At 37.8% G+C, this 21,019-nt stretch overlaps 1 protein-coding gene across 1 annotated transcript; it reads right to left on the reverse strand.

Annotated features, from left to right (window-relative positions):
• Positions 1–1,775: 1,775 nt before the first annotated feature.
• Positions 1,776–18,451, reverse strand: serpini1 (serpin peptidase inhibitor, clade I (neuroserpin), member 1). Its single transcript, XM_027999196.1, has 9 exons — positions 18,360–18,451; positions 9,410–9,705; positions 8,200–8,430; positions 7,779–7,973; positions 6,102–6,306; positions 5,008–5,105; positions 4,163–4,249; positions 3,939–4,028; positions 1,776–2,641 (listed from the first exon to the last, which is right to left on the reverse strand). Exons 2-9 carry the CDS (start codon positions 9,681–9,683, stop codon positions 2,565–2,567), a joined length of 1,257 nt encoding a protein of 418 aa, XP_027854997.1. The 5' UTR covers positions 9,684–9,705; positions 18,360–18,451; the 3' UTR covers positions 1,776–2,564.
• Between the last annotated feature and the right edge of the window lie 2,568 nt (positions 18,452–21,019).

The following is a 21,019-nucleotide window of genomic DNA, read 5'->3' on the forward strand; positions in this document are numbered from 1 at the left end:
CTTTTACATGCAGGACGTTCTCTCAGTTTTTACTGTGACGACAAATTGAAAGTTGTTTTTCTTCTGATAAATAAAATACATTTAAATTAAACTGTTTCATTTGCCGATAGTTACACATTTTTTCCTCAATTTATTTGTTATTTTTTAAATTTATTTTTCTTTGGAAACATCCATAGCCAGGGAGAGACTATTAAAAGGACACTTCTGGCCCTCATGTGTCGACCAAAGGGTAGTCTAAGTGTAACTGGGTCACATAAGCGGTAAAAATTAGTGCTGGTCACTTCAGCTTTTTTATCATTTTCTATAGTTGTAGCTCTGATCTGACTTTTTTGCCTACAACATGGATTTATCAGCCATGCTGCATATCATGGTTGTAGGGATTGGGACCAAATCTGTTTTTTGAAGCATCATGATGCAGACATGGAAGATTCTGAATCAAATTCATTGATTAATTTATGAATTAATTTCTAGGAACACAGAAGGCATTAATTATGAATAAGTGCAGCACCTTGACAGTTCATATTGAACAAATAAGGTTACATGCACTCAGTACCCTCTGCACCAAAGGGAAAACAACTTAATCAAAAGCCACACCATTGAGATCAATTGATATAACAATGACAAAGCTTCCCCCAACCTCAGAAAGTAGGAGCTAATAATAAAATTTATTGCAACTTTTATTGCAAAGGATCTGCAACCATCAAAGATGACAAACCAATCCCTACAACGGCAAGATAAATCCAAACTGATGGGATCACAGCCAGGTAGGACAGTAGGATCAAGTGATGCATGCACAGCTATTGCAATAGAATCTGATGCCACTGAAACACATTTTAGGATGTGGGCAGCCTGTGGTTGTGTGCCACATACGAGAGCAGTGAATGAATACTGCAGAAGTAAAAAAGATTATTGCAGAGAAATTGCAGATAGCTAAAAAAAACTTCCTCCTTTTAATGACAAATTAAGTGAAAGATTTTGGAATATGGTAAGCTGTTTGATGATTCTGAATATACAGAAGTTCACAAGCATTTGTTTTTGAGCTCTGGTGAAATTTTTAAATGTCTCTCGTAACTAATCTTAGGTTTTCTTTGTCGATTATTTAAACTTGTTTGCTGATATTAAACATTCAAGTTACAAAAAGCTAAATCGAGATAAAGTGATCAACTTGGTAATTTTCCATGTCTACATTCTGTATTTTCTTGGATAAGAGGAAAAATATGCACATGAAGAAGACATAAGGCACAAACATCATACCAGCTGGAACAAGATAAATAACCTCCTACACACGAGCCATAGATCCTCAACAAGATAGCTAGTTGATAAAACACACATTGCACCCTCAAAATATTTATATCCACACACCTTGCAGCCCTAGGATTTTATCAATTTACTGTATTTAAAACCTCATGGTTATAGTATTGTACATGTTTGATTTAATCACAGGCATAATCTGTTTATCGGTTGTGTGTTGAGCTGTTTTAATGAGCTACATGATGCAAAATTAACTTTACCCATGCAGGACACTGTGGTGCACATTTCATGAGAAAATAAGCTGCGCCAGTGTCTGAATTTACAAATGCTGAAGTATTTTTGTGAAGTAACAAATTTATGTTTTCTTCTCCTAATTCCAATTTGTGTTTAAGTAACCCAGCAGAAGCTTATACAGTATGTTCTCGTCACAGTTATACAAGTCATGTTGCTTAAAACCTAAAGCATCCTTTAGTGATACAAAAGCTCAGTAATGATACAAAAGCACAGTAATCACACGCAAACGATTATATGTCCATATATAGAGAGAGATTTTAATGGAAACACATTCATGTTTGGTCAAATAAAAGAATCAAATACAGCTGGTGTCACTGTTTCCTGCTAAAGGTACATCCACAAGAGTGCTGCAGATCTACCTTCATCCTCTGGTCCATCGCCATAGCAACCTGGCCTAGTTACACAATCCCCTCGGCTTACCTGTAAGATGCCCAACTCAGGCTCAATTAACCATTCACATATGATAAGGCATAATATTTCCTCAGGAGCTAAGCCATGTGCCTACAGCAGACAGAAAATGTCTCAATACTAAGATATTTTGTAGGAACGCAACGTTTGCAGTTTTTCTGCAATAAATAGTAAGCAAATTTATGCATATAAAACATAACGCTAATCATACAGAAATATAACTGAAGTGTTGCTCTTAAGTTGAGTACATTTTGAGTGTCATATGTTTTGTAGCAGGTGAGTAAGAAGCAGAAGCTCCTGAGCTGAACTTAAAGGGGATGTGCATGGATTAGGTACAGTGTGTCCCTGTCGCTCATACAAACAGCACTTTACTAGTGAATATTTACATCTACCTCTCTGTGTGTCTGTATCCAAGAACTTAAAGCTTCCAGTATAAAAACACTGTCACATTATACAGTATGCTGTATGTTGAAGTTTCATCATATATCATATTGTACTAGGATAATATATATTCTTTGTAAAGAGTATAAAACACAGCTGAGGATGGTGATAGAGAATAGGTAGCATTTATGACGTCAGGATTTGATTGACAGAGCAGCCTCGCGTCTCATCTAAATGGAGTCAAAGTCGTGGTCGAAGGGCTCGACGACTTCGGGAGTCATGACTCTGCCCATGAACAGAATGGAGCCTTAAAGAAAAAGACAGATAAAGGGAAGTTTCATTTATGTAAACAGCAGAAACCTGGTGTACAGGTAGAATCATGCTTACCAAATTCATAGACTGTCTGGTCTTAACATTTTTTGGACATAGTGCCTTGCAACAGTATATGCATACTAATATGTGTGTTTGGTTTTTTTTTAAAGTAAACCAACACAAAAGAGTGCATACATGTAAATTGGGAGGAAAATCACGATAGATGTGAAAACTGTCACATCCTTCTTTTTCAGAAGTCAGATAGGATGGAAAGCTTCTGTGAGCATCAACTTGGTGCAGACCATCTATTGGATTTAGGTCTAGACTCCAACTGAGACAATCTAACACATGTGTTAAATACAGCAAATTTTGCTTTAATCTACAGCAGAGGTGTCCAAGTACAGTCCTCGAGAAGTACCATTCTGCAACTTCTAGATGCATGCCTTCTCCATCACACCTGAATCAGATGAAGTGTTTGTCAGCAGGTCTCCGTAGAGACGAACGGATCCTGTCGAGGGATCTCAGCTGTGTGACTTAGGTGTTTTGGAGTTGAGATGCCTCTAAAAGTGGCAGGATGGATGCTCTCGAGGATTGGACTTGGGCAGCCCAAACCGACAGCGCTCATTTCTGCTAGACTTTCCTTTTATTTAGCTCCATCAAATTCCTAGCAACACACCTGCTAAAGAAAAGCAACCCCACAGCATGATGCTGCCAGCATTATGTTACACTCTGAGGACAGTGTGTTCAATGTGATGTGCAGTTTTAGTTTTCTGATATAGATATTATTCTGCACATAAGCTAAAAAGTTACATTTTGATCTTATCTGAACAGATTTTGTTCCACCTGTTTGTCCCTTCCATGGTCAACTGCAGACCATGGAAGGGACATGGTCCCAGCTTTCAACTTCTCCACAACTCTATAGTCTGTAAAGCTGTATTTATGTTGAGATTTTATGACAAACAGGTGATGTTTGTTCACTTATTATGTTACATCTGAAGGCAGTTGGTTGTGCTGGATTTTATTTACGGATATTTGAGTAAAGGGACCTGAGAATCAGTCCAAACCCACACTTTTACTATTTTGAGCATCATGTATTCTTTTCCTTCCCCTTCACAGATATGCACTGCATTGTGTTTTCTCAATACATACAAATCCAGTAAAAAAACTCTGGAGTTTGTTGTTGTGACTTGTCAAAAATATAAAAAAGTTCAACTCTTTTGGAATGTCCTCTGCACAAGGCTCCTGGTGTACTGCACGTTGACACACACACACACACACACCCACGCACACACCTGTTCTTCTGTTTCTGATGACAAAGAAGAATGGATGATCCGCCATGACCTGCTGGTTCAGCACCAGAGTCCTGGTCAAGGCAATCATTCCTGACAGAGAACAATGAGGGATCAGTTCAGTACCTGTTCTACTTATCCACAGTAATCAGTGTAGTTTCAGTTAATTTCAGTGTATGGAAGTTATTCACACTAAAGTAAAAAGCCCCCCAAAAAAAACTCCCTACCAGATCCAACAGCTCCTTCTGAACCTTCCTCCGTCACCTCCAGGTAAGCCTTTTGCACTGCCTTTCCAATGTACAGGTCCTTACCATCTGCACAAGACACAGATGTCACAACTGTCTTTTTAACACACACACAGGAAGGCAATTAAGTTTTAATATAGACTATAAGTTGCATGTTTAGCTAAAGCATAAACACACAATAGCCTTGAGTGTTTATTAAACCAGCACTGACAAGCAGACAGATAGGCCGCATCAAGGGGCACCTTGCTTAAGACATTAAGTCAGAGGATACAGCCTAATTATTTCCACAGAGACTGAAAGTGAGTTAAGTGGCCTTCTTCTTATCTGCCTGACCTGTCCTCTGAGTACATGTGAAGCTGAAGCTGTTTGAATAGGGACGTGCACAAGTTGCTATTCTAGCCTTTACAATGTAATCCCCTTTGTTCCACCTTAAAGAAGTTGGCTGACTTCAACAGCATAATTAATGTTATCAAAGCATAATAAATTAAAGGTTTTACTCCATCATTTACTGTATATTGGGTTATATATCTGTTAACTTTGTGTATCTTTCTGGTGCAGATGTAAAATATCTCCATATACATCCCATATTTCTCTGGCTGTGTGTATCTGAGCTGCTCTTTGAGGATCTATTTTTACTGCTTGATGTGACAGCTCCGAACTGCCCACTCACTGACAATTACTGTGGTTACCTTAAAAAAAGTGTAGAACACTACCTCTTACTGCCAATATGTAGGCTGCCGTTCATTTACCAGCTTTTGTCACGTTTCTGTCCTTGTGATTATTACGAAAATTCACTAGCCTTGTCTGAATTGTGTGTCATGCCTCACCTGACATGGCAGAGAGATCAGCATCATCGGTGAAGATTTTGGTAATTCCCAGCTCCTGCAGCGTGGTTCTCAGATCAATCTTCTGCTCCACCTTAAACCTGATGGGGGATGTCAGTTAGTCAACGTAAAAGAGGAACAAGACGATAACTCATAGAAGGGCCGCCGGAAAACTGATAATAAAATAGCATTAAACCGCAGCAATAAAAACACAATGTAGTTACAATGGCTTTATTTAATAGACCTATAAAAAACTATGAAGTAGGAGAAAAACACAGTGCTTTGAAAAACCATTTGCCCTACAGATTCCTTCTGTTTTTGTTTTGTTGTTTTTGTTCCAGATCATCAAACAAATATACAAATATAACCTCACTCTGAGAAAATATAATTGCTGTCCTTGTTAATTCATAGATTCAGTTTGATTTACCACCTTTTCAAAAGTGTATTTGTAAAACTAGTGGCATTCATTTGCAGTTGTAAGACAAGATTTGGGCAGAGAGAGAAAATTCAGTTCATGGGAACTGAATCGGTAACATGGAGCATTGATAGTTCTTTTTGTTCTCTAATGTTCTCCAACAAACATCTAAGGCTGTCAAAAATTACACAATTAAATGACTTTGACTAATAGTTGTTGCAATGAATGTTATTTAGAGATTTGAGAGTGAACTGGGCGCAATGCATGCCACACCTTTAAGAAAAAAGAAAACTGTTTTTCTTTCCACATTATGCTAATCTGTCACATACATTTAATTGAGCTGAATAAAAATACAACACAATACATTATGATTTGTGACTGTAATGAGAAAAACATGTACACCACTGTATGTTAACACTTGAAAGAGTTCAGTAAAATGTTTGTTTCTATTGTGTTCTATTTACTATGAAAAAAAATATATTAGTTGATTTTATCTGCAGATAAAATGAACAAAGAATTGCTTTTGACTGACAGAGGAGGAAGTACCGTAGATCATAAAACCTAAGCGTTACGCACAGGGTAGCCTTAATCCATAAATGCGGTGTTTATTAAACTAATGCATCAAGAGCAGAATGATAACTTTCTGTCTTGCCTTGATGTGCATGTATATGTTGTATCTCACCTAGGCAGGTACACCTCCACCTTCTGTCGTTTAACATTATTTGCCCATTCCTCCAGCAGTGGTGCTTTAATGATGGGCTCCAGGGAAGCCAGAGGAACCTCCTGCCGGGGCAGTATGATCATCATGGACATGTCCTCTCCCTCATAGGGCATCTCCAGGACTTGGTACACACCGCCAGCCTCCTGGGAGCCATCACTGAATTCACCTGATCAAGAAGAGACCAAAACGAGGCCACTGGCATGTCACGACACAAGTAAATGCTCAGGCGTTGGGCTTGGACTTTAGTTGTGGAGAAACATCCACAAATTGAATCATGCTGACACATATAGACTGACTGATATTTTGTAAAGTCATTTCTGAAGTGTTTTAATCAAAATCTAGTCACTTGAAAATAAATGACTGACACAAAATAATTTGAATGAATACATTTTAGAAAGCATGAAAAAGTTACGGATGCTTAGTGCATCTTAGAAACAAAGAAAAACTTTACAAAGACATTTCCAACAAAACGTACTAAACTTGTTATTGCCATTTAATCTGGAGAGTATATAACATTTTGTTTTTAAATACTAAAAATGTTAATGTTTCTGGTAATGTACTCTGATATGTCATCATAGAGAAAGTATTGGTGTGGCCCCTGTCAGGCAGAGTTACATGCTGTAGCCTGTAAGTGACAAAAAATACAGTAAATTGCAAGTAGAACAAAAAAAGTGTGTCAGTAAAAGTTATATAGGCAACAGGGACACCTTTGGGTTAAGGTTAAAAGGATTGTGAAGAACACAGGGTGGACTGCAGCTGGAGCAAAAAACTTGAAAGCCACCAGAAACTGATGAACCCAGGATACATGATACTACTGATACACAAGTTTTGGTTTGAATTGTGAAGTATTAACAACATTAGTACAATTAGTTAACAATTAAAAAAAGGTTAGGATCTCAAGATTTAATCATGAAATATTTATTCGCAGCTCACCATCTTGACAATTACTACAGTCTTGTTGCGAATTTCAAGGCCAATCAACCAATGCAGTTTGCTGCCAAACAAATGTCTTCTACGCAATACCCAGCTAGATCGCCGCTGAGGTGGTTCCAAGAAACAGGAACCACGCAGGTGATTAGGGAAGAACTGGTTAATGTGGTTAGCCACTATGATTGTTCTGCAAAGTGAGACAGAAAAAATGTGGTCTTCTCCACAAGGACCTGTTTACGGCTCTCTCACACACACAGTTGACACATTCACACCTTCTGGACTCATCAGAGGAAAACACATTAGGGATCCCTCTTGTTCATGAGTGTGTACGCATGTATCTGTATGTGTGTGTGAACACTCTGCCCACACATGCAGATGTCACCAAAATAACTCAAATGCACCAATTTTAGTGGTATCTTAACAACTTGATGCAACTGTTTTTGGTAGTACAGAAGGAACAAAAGAGAATAAAAGACTGAGAGGAAATATTGAAATATTTCACATTTTAGGAGAACAACTGTTACAAATGTGGGCAAATTCCCTGAGCCGAAAAAATGCCTTTCACTCTGCTAACACTAAATATCGATATTTTAGACCTTAGATTAACATTTTAAATCACACTGAGAAGTAAGTGCAGTAAAGTAGAATTTCTAAATAAAGATACACTGGTCCAGTTCTGCACTCATGGGCATGCAGACTCATGCCTACCGTAGTAAAAGTCTCCCTGCTGGTACATCATCAGGGTCTGGACCTCCGAGCCATCATCTCTGCTGAAGGAAAAGGTTCTGGTGTTCTCTGGTCTGAACTGATTTTTCCAGGATCCTCGGAAATAGACGGCGTTCACCAGAGTGAGACGGGTGATGCTACTGAAATCATCGGCTGACAGCAGTGAACGAATCTTACCTGCAGGGGATAAAATTTCTACTGAATTATGTTCTAAATCTGGATAATTTTCCTAAAGAAGATTAATGCTGCATTGAAGCTTTGAAGTCATGACAAAGAATTATGAAGAATTAGTGCACTTAGGCTTTACACAGCTTGGTATCTTCTAGTTAAAGTAAAAAATGTAAATATTATAAATGCACCTCATCTGCTGTATTCCCCCCTTTTGACTATTTGTCTCACTTACTCTCTGTATGATTCTCCACCCAGTTGTTGATCTGTTCGGCGACCACCGGAGATTCGCTGAAATCCACAGTTTCCACTTCAGCCTGAAAGTATTTCTTCATCAGCTGTAGAAAGTCTGGGTTAAAGCTGATACCTTCCTGCAGGAAGAGGCTGTTTGCAAACCGGATCACGTAGTGGGCGTCATCATCGGAGAGCGCCTCTGTCAAGTTCTGGAGCAAGGAGAACTCCACACCTGCATGGATAACAGCAGACACACACACATTCATCCCGTCCCTGTGTGTATATCCTGTACAGTACTCAAAAATGTAATTTACAAAAACTATATAAAAAGTTTAGTCTTTCAGAGCACAAATTATTATTGTACTCAGGTAGAGTCTTTCTTGTCTGTTGCTGTATTTGAAGCATCAGGTTTGGTTTCGTTTGTGGAGTATTATGTGCTTTTGCTGCATGAATTTTACAGCATACTTTGTAATTTGTATCAGGGTAAAAAATGTTTACATTTACAGTGTGATGCTTTGCCATGATGTTCTAATCTTGCTGGTCATTCAAAATGACCACCTGATCATCTCAACGTGAAAATTTAATGAACGTGGCCACCAAGTGGTCAATTATTCAACAGCTATATTAATCAGAAAATAGGTCCATCTCCCCGGTCATGCTGAGGTGAGTGAACCTTCTTCGGTGCATCTGAACAGCATTGCATGAGATTAAAAAACACTACCATCAGTTCATTGCTTCAGCAGTTGCGTGAAGCAATATCATTTTGTAATCTGGCTTGGTAATGCAAAGCATTCAATCCAAAGCTAATAAAACTGTTTGTTTAAGTTAGCAGACTGACTAGGTAAAACTCATCATGTGACGACGCTAAGAGCCTTTCAGCAGCAGGTAAGATATTTACTGATATGTTTTTCAAAAGGACTCATCTGGTAAAAGAAAAACCTAAACTATCCATTTTATATTTTTAAGCAATTTGAAATTGTGATTTTTAAAATAAAGTTTTAAATGTGTAGCAAACTGATTTTCTATACATTTCTACATGAAAAAAAAAAAAAAAAATTATCTTCCAAATGTTAAAAATGAGCTATTTATCAAGTGGACAATTTGAGTCTTCTGGTACTGTAAACCACAGCACCTGATCTGACAACCACACAAGACAATGGTGCATTATTCTCTCAGCCAGTTGAGTGTGATGCTTGGGACGTTTATCTCACCAGGCAGTAAGTGACTGAATCCCACAGCCTCTCGTATCTCCTCCAGTGAAGCCCCCCGGGCTCCCAGCTCCACCATACCGAGGGCAACAGACACACTCAGTGGAGAAAAAATGATGTTTTCCTGACCCCCTGCAGCCTGCAGCTGGTGGTACAGTCTGACCGAAAACTCCGATGTGGTGTCCTCTGGAACGTCCGCCGCCCAGCAACCGTAGCCCGGCAACAGGATGGAGAGCAGGAAGAGGAAGAGCGGAGTCGAAACCTCCAGAACTGACATCTCAGCACAGACCACAGGAGAGCTGGTAAAAGGAGGAATAAATGAAAGGAAAGCAAAATAAGATGAACAATAATATAAGAACAGGGGAATAAAGAGGAGGATGAAAGCTGTGGAGATGGATAGATAGATAAGTTACAGGAAAAGAAGTGATATGGAGGGGCTGTGCACCCAAAAAATGTGACAGGAAGGCAAGCAGATGAACAAGATGAGAGGAAATGATTTGTGAAGGGGACAGACTGATGAGTAGAGAGAAGAGGACTAGAAGGAAGATAAAGAGGTGAAGGTATAGAGACAAGAATATAGAAAAGAGGAGAAAAAAGAAACCTCCCAAACCTTCTGGGTTCTCCCAAAAAAACCCAGGTTTTTAAAAGCAAGATATGCTGTCGGAGCTGCACTGCTACTTTGTTGATGGCTAAGGGACCTAAACAGAGTAATAAAGGAGGTGTATGCTAATATGTGAGCATATGTGGATTAGAGAAAAATATACAAGTTCAAACTTAAGCACCGGTTTATTGTTTTTAAAAATCATAAATGTCGTCAGCATTTTTTCAGCTCACTCTCCCTGTCATTCTAGTTTTATCTGTCCACCTCAGCCTCTTTTCTCTCCACTTTTCTACCTTCTTTGACTTTTTACCTCCCTACACTGAAAAGAGATTACAGATAGACTCTGTGCTTTTTTTCTAGTACTGTTGTTGCCAAGCAACATTGTTTTTTGCTGGCCAAATGGAGAAACAGAGAGTTAGGGGTATAAGACCGAAATGTGCAGGAAGCTGGTGAATTCAGACAGTGATAAAGAGGTAACAGATTGTTTTGTTGTCGTTTTTTCTGCTGGCATCAGAGATGCATTTAGCGGTCCCAAGAATGGCTGGAATCTGCTGGCTAATGCTATATGTGTGAGATGGCAGGTGACAGTGCTGTCGACAACAGAAACAATGGATATTGGCCAGAAAAATGGGCGCCCCATCCCGCTGTGTCCTGTTCTTTCCTCTGAGCCAGTCCATCTGACAGTAAAGCAGTATCCAGTTCTAGCATAGTTCTGTCCTTCTGGCAAGAAAAACCTTGAAATTCATTAACAAGCACTGTAGGATTAACTAAAGCCTGATATGGATTAATCTTTCTCATAGACTTCGACTGTTCTCCAAAAACCCATCGGGTTTCATGCCACTGTTCAGGCTGATTATTATTTCGACTCCAGCACTGCCTGCAGTACTACTAGTGTTAATACTCGGGAGAGAGCATGCTATCTGTGGCCAACAGTAGTCTGAAACAACAACTAGGTTTTTTAGTCAGGATAGTTTCAGTAAAGAAAAGTGTTGACTGTGAATAGACCAAGTTAAAGAGAGAAACAAAGTCTACTCATGGAATTTGTTGCTGCATATGAACAGAGAAGTCAAAAGCGTGACAATCCATTTTACATTTTACAGTCTGCTGCAGTAGAACCCTTTTCAGTGAACATATGCATATGAAATTTTCAGTGCTTTACTTGAATGGCCTAAAGGATCACAGCAAACTGGTTTTATGAGGAAATGTCCAGCTGGTTTTACAGTTGCTAAAATCAGCCAAAGAATGATTCTCTTTTACAAAATGAAACAGCGAGGCTACCATCTAAACACAACCAGACCACTTCTAGGTCTGATTGAGGGGTTTTGGGCAAGGTGCATATTATAAAAAGATTTAAATATCATGATTTCTTTTATTATCATTATTATAAGTCCAAATCACCATGAGATTGACTTCTCTAGAACAAGAGAACATTTTCGAACATCATAATTGAAGTTAAAAGAGAACTTAATCCTAGAGAAAATTTAAGAGGTCTCCAGAAAAGGTCACAATCTGACAGATTTAGGCAAATCTTGTCTGACAAAAATGAAGGATGCTGAGAAGACTGAATAGTGAAATTAAATCATAAGGTGCTTCAATAAAGTCGTAGCTTATTGGTTTTGTGTGCACCATATTAATGCAGATTCATTTTTATATCTCCCCCTCTAATAGTTGAGTCAACTGTAGTATAAATGTCCAATTAAGCATTTAAGAACAATCTTTAAATGATTTCATAGCCTAATTTATTTACATGAGAAAAACCTTATGCAGCTGCCACCGACGTCACACACTGCAGCTCTTATTTATACAGGAAACCATTCTCACCTAATCTTGTTCATCCCATGTTGCCCAGAAAAAGAAGCCGCCCCAGAGGGAAGGGGCAGCTGGCACACATGTAAATGCAGGTAATGTTTCTGACCTTCTGAGTTGTGGGAGCTGAACTTTTTAAAGACTGGCACTCCTATTTTTCTGTACGAAAAGTCTGAGCAACAAAGCACAAGCAGGGAGAGCAGTCACCATGTGTGGCAGTGTGAAAGCATGAGAGGATAACAGCACCATGGCTGGCTGACTTTTACTTGAAATGGTGACACCGTTCCGACCTTTGGAGTTGTGGCGCTCCATCTGTCAGCTGGTCCCACGCTTTGCCAGCTTGGTCATTGATGAGCCTGAGCACAACTTTAGTTTTGGTCTACTCAAGTGGTTTTCCCACAATACCTTAAAAGGGAAGCGCTAATAACAAGCCATAAATGCTCCCCCACGACTAAAAGGACAGAATATGTCAGGAGATCTCCTGTGGTTTGAGTTACAGAAGTTTAATCCTGACAAGTTAATTCCATGCAATTAAACTCTCTGGCCTTTAAAAGCTGCCTTTAATCTCTCTGTGTAATCCTAATTCTCAGACAGAATAGATCGGTGGTTGACATTTTTGCAATCAAAACATGATGTGTTCACGTACGTAATCCTTACTGCCATTTAAACTTGACACCTTTCGACAGCATGCCTGGAAGACCAGGGGAATTTACTAAACATCCTCTCTTCGTGATTCAGATCCACAAGCACACGCACGCCATCTCAGGTGCTTACGCAGAATTTCAAATCGAGATTACCAAGGCAACTGCAAGTGATGGGCATTTTGCATTTTGCCAAGCTGATGGAGAGACATTTTTCTTTCACCCTTTGAATATATCTCACTCCTTCAAGGTAGGTAGATAAACCCCTTTCTCTTTTCATACTCCACTAAGCAATTTCTTCCACCAATAACATCTCTCTTTGAAAGATCTCTGCACATCAGTTCCAGTCACTTAATGTCCCCCCTCTGTAATACACACACACAAGATTAACAGTCATGACTGCACTGCAGTTTCAGGAAAAAAAAAAGACAAACCTGCCTGTGCCTTCTCCTTTCATCTCTCTGAAAATGAGTAGATGCAGCAGACTATTTTTTATTTTTTATTTATGAGGTTTAACGCTTTCAAAGTGCTGAGGCCTAGAATAATTCTGTGAAAATGCTAACATCCTTTTTCATCAAGGCCTATTCCTCTGGGAATAAGCTGCAGAGAGTGATGTCCATGATTATGTCTGGCACAGAAAAACCTTGGATTCCCGCAGTGTGTCTGTAGAAAATGGCAGGGTAATCTTGGCATGACTTCACTTTGAACATGTATAACTTATGAAGGGCTTCGCAGAACGGAGATAATGGATGCTGATTATCATTCATGAGTTTTCCTTAGAGGTGCCACTGGGGCAGCTTTCAATTTTAACTTGAACTGAGGCAAATGCAGGAAGACACATGCATGCGCACACTAAAAGTGATTAAACTTACATTAAACCGACATCATTAATGTTAAATCACTCCTGCAGTGAAACTCTCTGATTTCAGCTCTTTATGCAGTGAAAATGTATTAAAACTCTCTCAACTCGTTGCAACTGGGAAAGTTGATGTACAATTTATGTCTTGAAATGGAGCTTCAACACCATGCTAATTTCTCGCAGCATTTCTTAGATTTTAGTCAAATAAAGTTATTATTTCATAAAATTGTATAAGTTAATTCTAGAGCAGAACCTGAACCATCCTCCTGAGCAGCTTTGCTGACATGAAACCCGAACAGATTAAAACTTTTAACTATTTTGCGGTCAGAACAAGACAAAGCACGACACTCCAGTGGTGGATGAAGACCCCAATAAGGAGGATCCATCAATCAAACTGTCTGTCAGGCTCAAACCTTTTGATATGACAGCATAACGTGTTTTATGGAAGAAATTTAATTTTTACCTTTCAAGTTCAGTAGTCAACACTTTGACCTTCGACTTTTATTTTAACTGTGGGCCAAAAATGAAGAGAAGACGGTAAATATGATGAGATGCTCTCTGTACTGTAAGCCGGTATGACAATATCAGCTGAAACAGGTCAACAAAGGGAACTCTAATAAATATCTGAAACCAACTGTAGTTGGAAAATTGTTTTCTTGGTGAAAGGACTCTACTTGACTTAAGAAGCTAGGCAAAAGTCTTCCATATTGCCTTTCTGCTCATAGAAATAATAACAAAATTTAGATTAATATAGATTCCTAATTGTTTAGTTGATGGTGAATCTAAATAAATGCAAATTTATTGACCGATATAAACTCAAAATAATCCCACTGCAGAGCTCTATTTTTACATGTCTTTAGATTATGTATCCTTATTTAGATTTTATTTTATTGAGTTCTGTTACGTGAAATAGGAAAAGTCTTGTCAAAATCAGCTCCTTTAAATGTTTACAGTTAAATTCCTACATGCTGACCAAATCTTGATCATGCAGGGATATAAAAAGTATGCATAAAAAATGGATGGATGGGCATATGGACATTTCCTGAGGAATCAGTTTGTAAACTATTCACTGTGTTCTCCATGTAGGGCGAAATTAATCACAGCTACATCTAAAAGAAGAAAGTTGAATGAGGAGTAAACTGAGCATACACAAAGAACAAATAAACCAGTTTAACCTCTTTGGATATTTTGCAAAAGAAAAGACCTAAATAATAAGTAGACAAGGGAGTAGGTGGAGACGGGGAGTCCGCCAAGGGGCTGAAAATGAGCAGCTTCCTCACTGATACCTGTTTTTATTTAGCAACGATAATATCTAACGACCCAATTTCTTTGTCATGCACCAACACTCTACACCAAGGTAAACGTAACAGCGCCCTTTTTCTGTCTTCCCGCATGTTGCATCAGCAATGTACACACACAAACGCATACACTAACAGCTCAGCTGCTCTGGGAGCAGAGCGAGAAAATCTGAGCTGTAATTATATCAGCTTGTATTTGGGGTCAGTGTGAAAAGTAAAAAGACCAGAGGCTTTGTCAAGCAAAGAGACGACTTTTTGCTTCCAGGGTGCAGGAAGGGGAATTGTCACTGAGTGCTGAGAAAAAATGAGATTTATTAAGAGGAAATATAGATCATATAAGCAAGCACCTAAATGAGATGCCAGGTGTGGAGAGAAGAGATCGCAAAGATCGTTACAGTTTACAGTTTACAAATAAACTGTAACAGTTTTATCTTCCTTAGGCTGTAAGGCATTTTAAGGAAGGGGGAGAAAATCCCTTTGTTTATATTTCTACTCAATGGAGAAGGAGAAATTTAGACATAAACTATTTTAGCAGTATACATTTAGCATGTATTGACTTTACGTTATAGCAACGGAACTAATACATTTTATCACATTTTGCTCAAATTTTATCCCAATTTTATGACAGAACAACATGAAGTAGAACATAATTATTAAGTGGAAGAAAAAGCATATATATATATATATATATATATATATATATATATATATATATATATATATGTTTTTTATTTGTATACAAATGTAACAAGTGTGGTATACAGATTCAAACTGCTTTACTCTGATACTCCTGAATAACTAAAAGTTAAATCAATAGATTTCAGAAGTCCCACAATTACGAAAAATGTCCTTTCTTGTGTAATTTAATCTCAACATAAAACTCAACTTTTGCTTGTCGAGAACAAGCAAAAGAATGAAGAGCAAGGAACAGGTCAAGGAACACAGCTGTGGAGATGTTTAAAGCAGAGTCAGATTATAAAACATCCCTTGTCTTGAACAATTCAAAGACCATAGTTCAACCAATAATCTGAGCATTTTACACGACTGCTAACAATCCTTCCAAGACATGACTGGTAGGAGAGCGTAAATAAGGAACGGAAAGTTACCTTTCAGAGGTTGAAATTGTCCAGATCTAAACTAATTAATAAACTGAAAAATGTTCACTTATGCTCTCCCAGTCTGACAGAGCTTAAACTTCTTTCCAAAGAAGGATTCTCAAGATGTGCAAAGCTAGAAGAAAAATATCCCCAACGATTTCCAGCTTTAACTGCAGCAAAAGGTGATATCGCTCTATGTTGGCTCATAAAGTTCAAATATAGATACACACCACACTTTCCAATTTTTTTATATGACACTTATGTGACATTCTTTAAACTTCCCAATTATGCATTACTGAAAGGTGGTGTATCAAAAAGCCTCAATATATTGTAACCAGTGGTTCTGATGTAAGAAGATGCAAAGAGGGTCAAATAGATTTAATCCGTTTAATAACCAGCGCTGTTCAGGCATTTTTGGAGCAGTAAGTGTACATCTTTGCAGAAAAGAATGATCTGTCCATTATTCCATGACCAATTTACCTTCAACATCCCATCTGTTTTCCACACAGAAATCTGTTTCTGTTCGTTTCATCACCTCCACTCTGGATTCAGCTGCCAGCTAAAACTCTATTAGTCACTATATTGATTTTAAGAAGCATTTCAGTGTGTGAACAAGTAAGTCCCATCCATCCATCCATCCATCCATCCATCCATCCATCCATCTGCAATATGGCAAAATAAAAATGTAAGAATTTTCCTACATTACAAAGCATATCTGCAACAAAAATATTGATTAAGATGAACAAACATTATAAAATTGATCTCTGTGTGACAGTATGCCAACCTGAGTCAATCAAAATTAAATATTACACTGGGATATTTTAAGTATTCTCCTTCCCAGACTGTTTGCCTTCCACAAGATGTATTTTAATTGAAAAGGTAATCAATAACAACATTCAGGTGACCCGCCCTGTTACTTACTAATATACGTCTTCAGATGTAATTTCACACTTGATTAAATCATTTCTATATTCTGATTTTATAACTATGTGAACCATTACCCAGTTGCTAAAACATTAGTGAGCAAACAGCATAATTAAGACCAAGGGCCAACACAAATAGATAAGAGGTGAAGTTGTGGAGTTGTTTAAAGCAAGGTTAGATTCTAACACATTATCCCCAGCTTTCAACATCTCCACTGTTCAATCCATGCAATTGGAAAGAGCAAAGCAAAACTGCCCACTGACCAAGACATAGTTATCATTTTCTTCATTCCGTTGTTGGTTTAAATTGTTATCCAACATATAAATGTGTTTGAAAGCCATGTTTTAAATAATAGCAACAAGCCAATCTATGATTTTCTTGTTTGGTACTGTATCATAACCCTATTTTGTAATAAATGCAAAATCAGTTCAATGAAAAAATAAATAAATAAACATTTTGTTGTGCTCTGCTGTATTTAAGAAGAGGAGAAAAGCACAGGAGGATTGGTTCTATCTCGAGGAAAGGCATAATATACAGTGTGGGCTAAACAACTGCACTGCTTATTACAGGTTTCTGAGCAGAAAAACTAACAGAAACACATCAATAAACCCTGCAAACACACACGCATAATTCTGAAGGACGATCGCAGCTCCTGGATGTGAGGTATGTTGCTTTTCCCTTCCCTGCCTGTTTGGTTTCGCTTGGATGATTCGAAAGACATTTAATTATTGAAATGCAATTAAGGCATTAATGCTCTGTGGGAATAGGCAGCACAAACACACATGCACACACACACCCACACACACAAAGCAGGGAGGAACAGCAGGGATTAAGTAGAGATTCAGACGAATATGGTTTTAATTCGATGGGATAAGGATTTAAACAAATACTCTTTTTGTATACAATATGAACTAGACCTGAATTAGGACATTATCTGAGATGACAGAGATAAAGAGATTAGACGTGGATTGAGACCATAAGGCAGGACAGACATAAGTACTATGTTATTAACAGAAGATGCAAAATCATCTGAATTTAACTCAGAATATGCAGAAATTGAATACATTTTATTAAACGTCTTACTTTTCCAAATTATTACTTGAAATGTCTTTTCATCAACACCTACTAAATGTCCACCTCATTAAGAAGTAACATCTGTGGGATCAGTTCATAGCCCATCAAGCCTTTTAGGGACATGAAATACCTGCATGAAAGGGGGGAAAAAACAAGAGTATGAACTAGTGTGTATATGTTTGGGTGGGGATAAGATCCATGATCAGGCTGATGAGCAATGCGTCTCGCTAAATTACACATATTTGCTCAATCCTCCTTTGGCTGCATTTCAAGGACAAGAACCCCACGGCATCCACTGAGATGATTTGAGTGGTTAAAACAGCAGGAGGCGAAGCAGTGCATCGCGACAAAAAAAAAAAACAGTCCTGGGTGGTGGACACATGGTCAGTGTTAATCAGCGTTTGCCTTAGTGCGTCCCAGCTTTATCAAGCAGCCCACACATGTTGATTACGCCATTCGAATCCCTTCATTCAATGCCATCAAATGCCGACACCTTCACAAAAAGTCAACCCTGGGATAAACTCACATGATATATATATTTTTTTCATGTAGCAAAAGCTCCAAAGCTGTGATACTGACTTGTCTCTTAAATAAGTTGCCGGCGGCAATCTGAATCAGAACCACCTGAATGTGAAGCATGAAGCGGCTCTTACCGTCAAAGGGCGTAAGGTAAAGCAGGACGGATGGATAAGTGAGGTCTCTGCTGCTCTCATCCGCAGCTCACAGCTTGTTAATTTGCCGCAGACTCCGCCCCCTCGTCACCGATTGGTCCACATCCACTCAACCAAAGAGTACAGACGTGGAGCGAAATGAATCCCTACTTCATCTTTCCTGAATTGCAAAAGCCGCCTTCACACTTTGGGTTTTGCCTTATGTTTAAATTAGGAATCGATTAGTGGTTTTGCTAATATATTTGGTCATATGATCCGCTCGAGTCTGTTTGGTTTTCCTTGCTTGGGAGTATTTTAATTTTAAAAAATATATATACATTTCAAATTTACTTAGGACAAAAAAATGGCTATTAGTTATAAAATGTATTAATATTTATTTGCAATTCATAAATTCAAAAATTAAAGTAATATATCTGGAAAAAAATAAAGGTTGTAAACTACTTTGTGTGCGAAAGTATTAATCTGATAGAAAATGCTAAAAACGTGGCTATAAAGTTTACGACAGAATTGATGGCTTTGTTTGAAATATAGCAGCCACTTTAGATTTCAAGGGTTGGTAATATATTGCTGACTTTTCCACAAGGCAGTCCTATTTCACAATCTTTGCTTATTTCTCCAAAATGGAACTTGAGAAGTTTAATGTTGAAAAGCACAATTAAACTGCACTCTTCAATCACACATGCTGTTTAAAGGATAAAAACTGTATTCATGAAAAATACAGAATAACAAAATTTCAGTTCCTGTTTCTTTTGTTTTTATATTGTCAGATCGGTGGTAGGGAAAGGCTTAATATTCCCTGAGGTGGTTTGAGAAACACTGGGCTGTAAAACAGTGGCTCTCAAAAGTTTGCATGTGTTTTCTTTTTTTAAATGCAAAAAAATTAATTGGTAAAATAAAAAATCTTATTATTAACAATCTGCACTTTTTTGGCTTATCAATTCTCTGCCAAAATACATCACATTTTATCTGGAGTGTACGTTTTTACTTTTAAGTGATGCAATAAGCACTGTCACTGGAAAGGCTAACTTTACCTGTGTTGTAGTTTATCATTTTGTGTTTGGCTGGCACACTGTGCCACTGTTGGTTGTAATTTAATAAAAAATAAATAGTGAGGTGAGTCTGTGTCACTTCATAGATAACAAGAAAAGCACAGTGGGAAAGAGTTGGCTGGACACAGCTAGCCAATCGGTGTAAGTATGCAATTTACCCACAATCCATTGCATTGTAAACAATATGGCGACGTCGGTGTGTCAATATTTTATTAAAATTTGTAAAAGAAGAGCGCAGCGGGAAAGAGCCAAACACAACTTTATTTTTATTATTTATCTTATTTATTACTTTAACTTTATTTTTACATCTAAAGTAAATATTTTAGATGTGAAAATACCGTTTCAACTGATTGCGAATCCCTTTATAAGGTTGTCTGTCCTGTGTATAAATGCTGATTCATCGCTTGAGCTTGTGAGCCTTTTTATGCCTTACTTACGGGCCACAGTATTTACTTCTTAGAGTTAAACTGTTACACTCAGGGACGCACAGTGGCACCGATTTTAGCACAAATTGAGACTTTCAACATCAACTTAACATGTTCTTCTGGTTCATGCATGGGTTCTCCCAGCAAGTGACCGTTGTGGTGTAACTCTTATTAAAATCTGTTATAAATAACTATAAAAAATGTTTTGCTTTTTGCCAAGACCTTTGCAAGTTTTTAACTTAAATTGTTGATATAGCTTATGACATGATTGATTTTTGCATATTTATCTTTGGTTTGTTTTTAAAAATCTTCATCAACTTTTCCCTTTCACAATATATATTTTTTGTTGTTCTTTTTATATTATTTCATTCACATCTTGTTTTTGTCAACATCATATTTTCTGCTTTTAAATCAAAATCATGGGGCTGAATGTGGGAAACCTGGCATTAGTGAACAATCACTCCACAAGGGTCATTGATTAGAGCAGCATGACCAATAAAAACAGTGGAGGGGACTTGCATCAAAAGGCCGATACCAGTTTAAATTTGAAAAAAATTGCTAACAAGCTAATTGAACAAAATTTATATCGTTTCAGGGCAACTGGTCCAAGTGTTTAATAATAAAAACTGAAGGAGAAAATGTAATAAAACCTGTCAAGACAAATTGATAGAGCAAAATCTGATAGACCTAACACCTGTCTCCTTCATATTTGATAGTTGTCAGGATGAGATAAGTTGTCAAGCCTGATTTAAGGGACTAAGGTGCATAAACTAAGAATACATTAATTTTTCCAAATATTTAATTGACCTTAACAGCTGCCTCGATCTGATTGGCATTTCCCTTTTTGCAGTAGAGGACGGTTGTTTACACCACGTGCAATTTCCGGTAAGCATCTTAGTGTCAAACTGGCACTAAGTTTGCATTACATATGTAAATATTAACAATTGGATAACATTTAAAACCTCAACACAGTCCAGGCATTCAAGAAGCAATCGTTTTTCCAACAACAGAGAGTCTAGATCCTCTGTACAAAGCAAAGTGTAATACAAAGGGGATGATTTTTATCAGGCTAGTGAAGGTGGAACTGGTAAAAAGAGATTGAAATGAATAACATATGTTTAACGGATCAGAGAGAATTTATTAGATTGAAAGATAGAAACTTATGGAT

This window comes from Xiphophorus couchianus, chromosome 18 (genome assembly GCF_001444195.1).
Source record: "Xiphophorus couchianus chromosome 18, X_couchianus-1.0, whole genome shotgun sequence".
Lineage (NCBI taxonomy): Eukaryota > Metazoa > Chordata > Actinopteri > Cyprinodontiformes > Poeciliidae > Xiphophorus > Xiphophorus couchianus.

Bases quoted from the DNA above. Each gene is read 5' to 3' on its own strand.
- serpini1 (XM_027999196.1), bottom strand. From the start codon at position 9,683: ATGTCAGTTCTGGAGGTTTCGACTCCGCTCTTCCTCTTCCTGCTCTCC. The intron at 5,106-6,101 runs GTGAGATACAAC...ATCCCCCATCAG, and splicing joins GTGGAGGTGTACCTGCCTAG to GTTTAAGGTGGAGCAGAAGA. The intron at 4,250-5,007 runs GTGAGGCATGAC...TGTCTTGTGCAG, and splicing joins TGATCTCTCTGCCATGTCAG to ATGGTAAGGACCTGTACATT.